Raw genomic sequence first — 8,387 nt, 5'->3', positions numbered from 1 at the left:
TGTGTGTTGGGAGTGTTGGATGGGACCAGTTGCATAGTGTTCTATGGCAAAAAGTGGCACAGAGAAGATTTGAGAAACCAGAATGGTTAGGATGAGAAATGCAGCTCTTTAGGTGACAGAAAGTGGTTTCCAGGAATTTCAGAGACCCCAAAAATGAGGATTTTTTAAAACGAACTTACCATAGACCAACTCAAAGGATTGAAAACTGTTGGGCTGTCCACTCTGGGACTGTGTGTTATAGGTCATGTATTTATAAGCATTGTATATTAACATTTCTATTTTTAAATGCAGTTTTAAAAATAATAAGCAATAGATCATAATATGGAGGACCACAATAATCTATTGTTAGAAAAATTAAATGCTATGTATTACTCAATTGCATTCTCAAATGTGAATATAGTATTATAAGTATGGTAATTGCAAAATAGAATATGGGATAATGTGAACCTATTTTGACAAAGACATTTAAGTATCATATCCATAATTATTTTCTTATTGTTTCTTTGACTACCAAGATAATTTGTTGCTTTTCTAATTCCTTGACATATGACATCCATGTGAACTAAATTCACAAATTTAAAGATCTACATGCAACTCTATGTCTTCTTTCTGATAAAAGAATCACCATAAACATGATTTTAGGCTCTTGCATTGGATGCATAATTTTATTTGAAAAACAAATCTTGTACTAAATGTAAATTTTAATATACACTTACATATTTCTTTTTCTCAATAATCCCAATTTTTGTAAGATGATAAGGCAACAATTGATCTTATTTACAATAAATTAAACTGATTTCCTCATTGTAGCTGTGATTCCTAATTGTAGTATGTGATTCACAAAAAATCACATACAATTATGAACACAGGAAAAACAAAATGTGAGAAAGCAATTTGGAAGACCCTACCAGATAGTTAGCTAATCACTGAGATATTCTGCTGATAAAAGATTAATTATAAATCAAAAATTGATGAATATTATTATATGTGAAAGGCAGGGTTTATTCATACATTCTCACCACTCAAACCCACAACTTTTTTGGATGCCACTTTATACCACTTAAGGGACAGAGAAAATAAAGGAGAAATGTCATCTCCCTCCCAAGCAACTTAATGTCAGGAGATAAGGTACATACAGACACAACTACAGCATAGAGTGACAGAGTGACAGTGATGAAGCAAATCAGAGCCAGGATAGATTCCTTTTCTCTAGTAGAGATAAATTGTGTTTGAGCACAATTCATGACCTTGACCATGAATAGGATTTGAACTTGCAGCTTTGGCAAAGGAGGGCATTCCAAGTAGAGTTAATAACATGAGTGAAGCCATGAAGGAAGAAAAACATGGCAAATGCAGCAAATAAACTTGACTGAAGTTGTTTGAACAGAAGTAGCTTGAGATAGCATTATATTATAAAAGGTGGTATGGTTATGACTCAGGGAAGATATAGGCATATGGTGAGATAAGGATGTAATTAAATCCATAGCTACCTCTTCAGTAGAATTGACTGGTTCATTAAATCAGTCACTTATTCATTAAAGCATTTACTGACTGTCTACTCGGTGCTGAATCACTGAGTATCTCTAGAGCCCTCAATGCCTTCCCCAGAAAGCTGGTTGCAAACTTTATACCATTTCTTCTGCAAAAGGATATGAGAAGGTACTTGAAAAGTTAACCAAGACAAAATAAACAAAAGATAATAACAATTCAAAATGACTTGTTGCATTCATGGTTTGATGCTCAGAAAAGCACCGCGAACTGACCAAAACCACACGGAGCATGAGCCAGCCCAGCCGACTGTGGTCTGTTTCTGTGTGGGAAGACAGTATAACCTCTGGGTGTGGGGTCTGGATCCAAGTCTGGGTTAGAATCCTGACTCTGGCATTTCCTAGCTGTGTGGCCTTGGACACATTGCTTAATCTCCTTGTATCTCAGTTTTCCAATCTGTAATATATGTGAAGTTTTTAGAACAGTGTTTGACACACAGTGTGTACTGAAATATCAGTTATTATTTTAATAATGTAGCATAAATATAATGGTCTAAACAATGAGGGATAGATAGCTCCCTAATGCCAGTCTTGGGGGCATTTTAACTTTTAATTAAGAGAATGGTGCTCTGACTTGCTTCTCTCTCTCCAAGGCCATTGTCACTGTGTAGAGAGCTGTGTCCTAGCTCTGTTTTTTCTATCCATTTTCTATCTACCTGATTCCTGACATCCAGGGTTGGTTGAATGGATGCATTTTCTCTTGAAAATACATATCTAATCTGAGACTGGTATTTGTTTAAGTAGTGTATTATAATAATACTAATGATGGTACTTTTAAAGCAATATTGACTTTTCCAAGAAGAAATTTGGTCAATCAGTTCAAGAGTGTTCCAGCTTCAAACTATCTTCAGATAAATTTAACATCTTAGATCCAGTGTTCATTTCCTTTGACACAGATTACTGGTCAAATTAGTAGGTACCATTCTCTAAGAATCCAAAAGGTGAATATCTGGCCCCTTCAAAAATACTCTCATTTATCCACAACATCTGTTGAGTCTCATCAGTTTTGACGATAAGGTTATTGCTGGTTTGCAAGAGGCTAGGTTTGGATTTCTCCATTTTGAGAAATTTGGATCATTAGAGAATCTTTTGTTTAAGTTCTGGTACATCTGGTTCTCACTTTGTCCTACAGACTGAAAAAAGTAAAATCCTGGTTGTCAGCCTCTGAAGCAGCAGAGGTTTCACCGTGGAGCATGACTCTGCCTTTCCGGTCCCTCCCAATAAACAATTGCTCACTGTGGGCCTGGGGTCTCCACCCAAGGTGAATGACTCAGTTGCAACTTTAAAAATATCAAAAGCAAGCACAAAATATTTGTGCAAAGAAACAGGACAATAAAACTCACTTTAACCAAGTTATGCCTAATTTAATTTCTATGGCATTAGATGACCTACAGCAGAACCCAAAGCACAATAAAAAGTTGCATCGTCATAACCATTAGAGAAAATGCTAAATTAGCCTTTGTTATATTTTTTTATTCTCTTCCCCTACAGATGTTGTCCCAACACTGGTTAGCCTGTGCCATCATTTATTCCACAGAATTTTTTGATTTGTCTAGTCCCAGATTGTTCCCTTTTGTGTGAGTTCTAGTAAACTTTCTTTTTATTCTGGATTTCAGGGTCTGCTATTGAATCTATGAATCATAGAATCTCTGAGGTTTCTGCTTTCTTGGTTCCAAACATATTAAACAAATATTAGATTATTGAACAAAAGACCCATTTAGAGTGAGGTTAGTTAGAGAAAATGCTTTGGAGAAGGCTCAGAATCTGGAGGTCCCATCTCTCACCTTCTCCTCTAGCAAATTTCTGCAATTCCAGTTCCAAGGTTACTTGCTCTGGGAAGACTTTCCTAACTGCTCCTATCCTCTCTGAATATGGCAGTGTAGTTTATCTCTGTACATGACTGATTCCTGCCCGCAATCCCCCCCCACCAAGTGCAATCTGTTAAAGAACAGGAGCCATATTTTACCCACTTTTGAGTGAGCAGAGCCTATCATCCTTATAATACATGTCATTTGTTTATTTAAGAAGATTTTGATAGTTGAAAAACTCTTATGTTCTCTGGATATGAACATATGTTCCAAACAAGACTGTAAGCTTCCTCGGTGAGCACACAGCATGTGTATGCCTTTTGGTGTGTTTTCTTCAGCTCTGGGTACATGGGAGGTGCTCAGTAAGGAAACGTTCTAATTTCCGGAATAGGAAGAAGAAAGACAGTGATATTTTTGATGGGCCCTTTCTTAAGAATCCTCCTGTTTATTATCACTTAAATGCACTTCTCGTTTACTTGAACTCTGCTCATATGGAGTAGAAATTTAAACTAAATGGCTTAATCTACAATTCTAGGCAGGTAAAAAAATAGTACATAATTGTTAGCTCCTGGAGGGCAAGGAAGGCGCCAGCATATCTTGTATTACAAAGTACAGTAAACAGTACAAAGTATTATAACTGTTTTAAAAACTGCTCTTTTATGACAGGGCTGAATCATGGGACCAGGTAGCTGGTGTGGGCAAGCAGCATCTTTGTAGTTCAGAGGGCAAAATGCAGAGTTGGTGGCCGTGTACGTTAGTGTCATTGCACATTCACCCATCCACCACAGCCCTTTGTGTTTTGACCAATTCAACAAGAGAATAAAGTTGCTGGCATTCTCTTGTGCTCTTCCCTTGGTGGGAGGTCCAATGTTAATCTATCCCTTTAGTCCCAAAGGCAAGATGGAGCCAGAGATGGCCTGCAAGTTGTGAAACTATTCGGACAGAAAAAAATAATTTCAGGACATTATATATTGTCAGGTGAATATGTTTAAGCTAATACAGGCAAATCTTTCCCTTAAAAGCCAAAAGAAGAATTTTCAGTTGAATTATTCAGTTAATTTTCTAAATGCATTTTGCCTTGGCAGGTAAATTTTGTGGCTTCTCTTCCTACCTATTTATTTATTATACGGTTGGGGCGAGTTTATCGGAAGATCTTGGCACCTGGACTACAGTCTTGCTCTCCACCCTCAGGCCTGACATCATTGTGGGTGAGACACTATCTGACAAGCAGGCCACATGGCTCCTTGCTTGCCTCACCTCCAAGGACCTTCCCCCACTTCAGGGATCCACTCCACGGCCACACCCTGGACTTTATCACAGCCACGTCAGGCCACTTCTCAAAGCATTAAACTCCTTAAACAAGTGCTCCTGACCATCCCTCTCTCTCACTCTATTGTTCCCAATATACCACTTCTTTCACTTACTTAGCATCCTTATAGAGTTCCTTGTCCCTCTCATCTTCACTTAGCTCCCTTCCCATGCCATCATTCATCCCACTGCTAACCAGTTCTCTAAAACCTCTTTCCCTATTCTCTTCCCATCACACCTGCTAAGAGAAAAACCTATAAATCTTAGTTAATCCAATTGCCATCTTCTCTGCTTTTGCATCCAGCTTGCTGACATTTGAAGAGAAAAATCATATAGAATTCAGGAAAGGCTCATTATATACTCAGGTCTCTAATCTTGGCTGGGCACTCATGGCAATCTGACAAAACTGTTGTAACTTTCCTGGTCAACACATTAACGTACTCCCATGGTTTGACATATTTCACACATTACCTATGCCTGTCAATAGTCCAAACCATCCCCCACCCTGCTCCACTTACTTCAGTCCCTGAACTTGTCTTCTGTCTCACAGAGAAAAGAAGTAATTAAACAGTAATTCTCTCAATTTTCATATATAAAACTCACCCCACACACCCGCTAAAATGAAAAAACTTCCTTTCCCTTTTCCTCAAGGTCTTAAATCTGATTAGTCTAGCTCTTTAAATTTAATCTCTCCCTCTCTACTGGCATATTTAAATATACATATGTATTTTGGAATAAATCAAAACCAAAAAAAAGCCCTCTTACCTTCAACCTCCAATCATCCCCTGTTCTGTCTTTAGTTCTCTTTTCCCCTTGAGAGCCAATCTTCTTGAAAGAATTTGTCTTAATTATCTCCAGGAAACCCTCTCCCAACCATGATTCACCCCACCCCTTCATTCTTACTGCTTCTCTCAAACCCGTATTTAAAGGGTCACTAATGCCTTGCTTGTGACTAAGTTCAAAGAACATTTGTAAGCCCTTATCTTACTTGATCTCTCACTGATAGAAACACAACTGATTTCTCCTTCCTCCTTAAAATACTTTCTTTCAATATTTTCCATGTCACTTCATTCTCCTGGTTTTTCCCCATGTCTTTATATGTTGATTCATGGTTATCTTGTCATCTCTTCTTCCTCAACCCAGACCTTTTAAATCAGTGCCACTCAAGGTATTGTCTCAGAAGCTTTTCCTGTGAAGGCAGAATAGTATCCCCAACCCCACCAAAGATGTCCACATCCTAATCACTGGTACCTGTGAATTTATTACCTTACATGGCAAAAGGGACTTTGCAGATATGCTTCACTTAAGCTCTTGAGATGGGAATATTATCCTGAATTATCTAGGTGAGCCCAATGTAATCACAAGGACTCTCATAAGGGAAAGAGGGAGGCAGGAAAGTCAGTGAAAGATTGATGGAAGCAGACATTGGAGTGATGAGAGCAGCCTCTAGAAGCTTGAAAAGGCAAGGAAACAAATTCTCCCCTAGAGCCTCCAGAAGGAACACAGCTTTGCTGACACCTTGAAACTATAAGACCCATTTCAAGCTTCTGACCTGCAGAACTGTAAGACAATATCTTGGTGTTGTTTGAAGCCACTAAGTCTGTGATAACTGGTGACAGCAGCAATACAACTCTGCCTGGAAAATCTCATCTGAGCCTTCAGGTTGTTATTCCTTATTTATCTTCATTCTGAATTCTAAGGCTCCTGAATTATTTATGGTAACCTCATTGCTATAACAAATTCATCCCCCACTCCCCAATATAGAATTCCTCAATCATAGTAAAGCCATATTGCTCCTGTAACAGTATTGGATGGGCAAACACGTCAGCACAATGTCTCCTCCTCAGGCATTCGGTAACTCAGGCTGACAGACGCTCTGCCATCTCCAATCTTTGGAAAAAGAAAAAAGTGTGGGCAAAGACCATGGAACAGAGATTGTGGGAGGTTTTGTGGGCCAGGTCCATAATTTGGGTGGGCATTTTTCTTCTCACATTTCATTGGCCAAATTTCAGTCATATAGCAGCATCCAGTTGCAAAGCATACAGAGACATGTAGCCTTTTTCTGTGCCCATGATGAAAGAGAAAGGGTGGCTTTACTTAGAGGCATTTAAGTACCTCAAACTCAACATTTCAAAAAGAGAACTCATTGTCTTCCCAATGTTGTATCTCCTCCAGTGTTTTCTATGCCCTGAATGGTAGAACTATTACTCAAGCCAGAACCATGGGGGCCATGGGTGACTATTTCTCATTGCTTAATAAATCACTAGGTCAATACCTAGTGAATAAAAGGATTATGTTTCAGTTCTGTTCATCTCATTACTGCCACCACCTCAACCCATGCCATCATCATCTTTCATCTATACCACTAATAATACCTCATAACATGGATCCCTGCCTCCATTTTAAACCCTATAACTGTCAACTCTCTGCCATTTCCCATTTCAAAACATTTCTAAATTTTCCCAATATACTTGGACAAAAGTCAAAACTCACTTTTCATGAAGATGGCACCAAAACTGAAGAAGGAAGGCCCTGCCCCTCCCCAAACCAAATTCAAAGCAAAGGCATTGAAAGGCATCCACAGTCACAAAAAAAAGATCTGCACTTCACTCACATTCCGGTGGCTCAAGATGCTGCATCGCATAAGACAGCCGAAATATCCTGAGAAGAGTGCCCCCAGGAGAAACAAACTTGACCACTATGCCATCATCAAGCACCCCCTGACCAATGAGTCAGCCATGAAGAAGATTGAAAATAACACACTTGTATTCATTGTGGATGCCAAGGCCAACAAGCACCAGATCAAATAGAGTGTGAAGAAGCCCTATGACTGATGTGGCCAAGGTCAACATCCTGATCGGGCTTGATGGAGAGAATAGGACATATGGTCAACTGCCTCCTGACTATAGTGCTTTGGATGTTGGCAACAAAATTGGGATCTAAACTGAGTCCAGTTGGCAAATTCTAAATATAAGTTTTTTGACCATTAAAAAACAAAACAACACAAAAAAAAAAACCTCAGCGTGGCTTCCCAGGTCCTTCACAAACTGTCTTCTCTCTCTATTTCCTACCTCATGTCCAGCCTGTCCCCACATGATTCTGATTGTTGACATACAAGCTTTTTTCATTTCCTTTAAGGCCTCATGCTGCCTCTTGTGTCTGGATCTTCACATATCCTGTCCCCTTTACTGGCTCCGTCTCTCTCTCTCGGTCAGTTCAAACTTTACCAATCCAAGTCTTGTTTATCTTTCAGACTTCAGCTCAAAAGTCAGTCATGTCCACTGAGAAACTTTCCCTGATATCCCATGTATTAGCCAGGGTTCTCCAGAGAAATGGAACTGACAGGATGTATATGTGTAACTATTAAGAGATTTATTATAGGAATTGGCTCATGTGACTGTGGGGATTGGCAGGCTGAATTCCATAGGAAGCCGTAAATTAGAAACTCTGATGAAAGTTAACGTTAAATTCCCCATAAGAAGTGGCTGGCTGAAGAAATTCTTCTGACTGCTGAAATCTTCAGTTCTTGCTTTTAGGCCTCCAACTGATTGGATGAGGTGATTGCTTTTATTGCTGAAGGCAATCTCCTTTGTTGATTGTAGATGTAATCAGCCATAGTCGCAGTCAGCTGACTAACGATTTAAATGACATCTCTGAAATACCCTCATGGTAACAATCAGGCAAGTGCTTGCTTGACCAAACAACTGGGCACCATAACCTAGCC

The 8,387-nt window shown here is 39.1% G+C and overlaps 1 protein-coding gene across 1 annotated transcript; it reads left to right on the top strand.

Annotated features, from left to right (window-relative positions):
* Nucleotides 1–7,167: 7,167 nt before the first annotated feature.
* Nucleotides 7,168–7,473, top strand: LOC119506854 (60S ribosomal protein L23a-like). The gene has a single exon (XM_037799915.1). It carries the CDS (start codon nucleotides 7,168–7,170, stop codon nucleotides 7,471–7,473), a length of 306 nt encoding a protein of 101 aa, XP_037655843.1.
* Nucleotides 7,474–8,387: the final 914 nt, after the last annotated feature.

Source organism: Choloepus didactylus, chromosome 12, assembly GCF_015220235.1.
Source record: "Choloepus didactylus isolate mChoDid1 chromosome 12, mChoDid1.pri, whole genome shotgun sequence".
NCBI lineage: Eukaryota > Metazoa > Chordata > Mammalia > Pilosa > Megalonychidae > Choloepus > Choloepus didactylus.
This window is presented reverse-complemented; position numbering and strand designations above follow the sequence as displayed.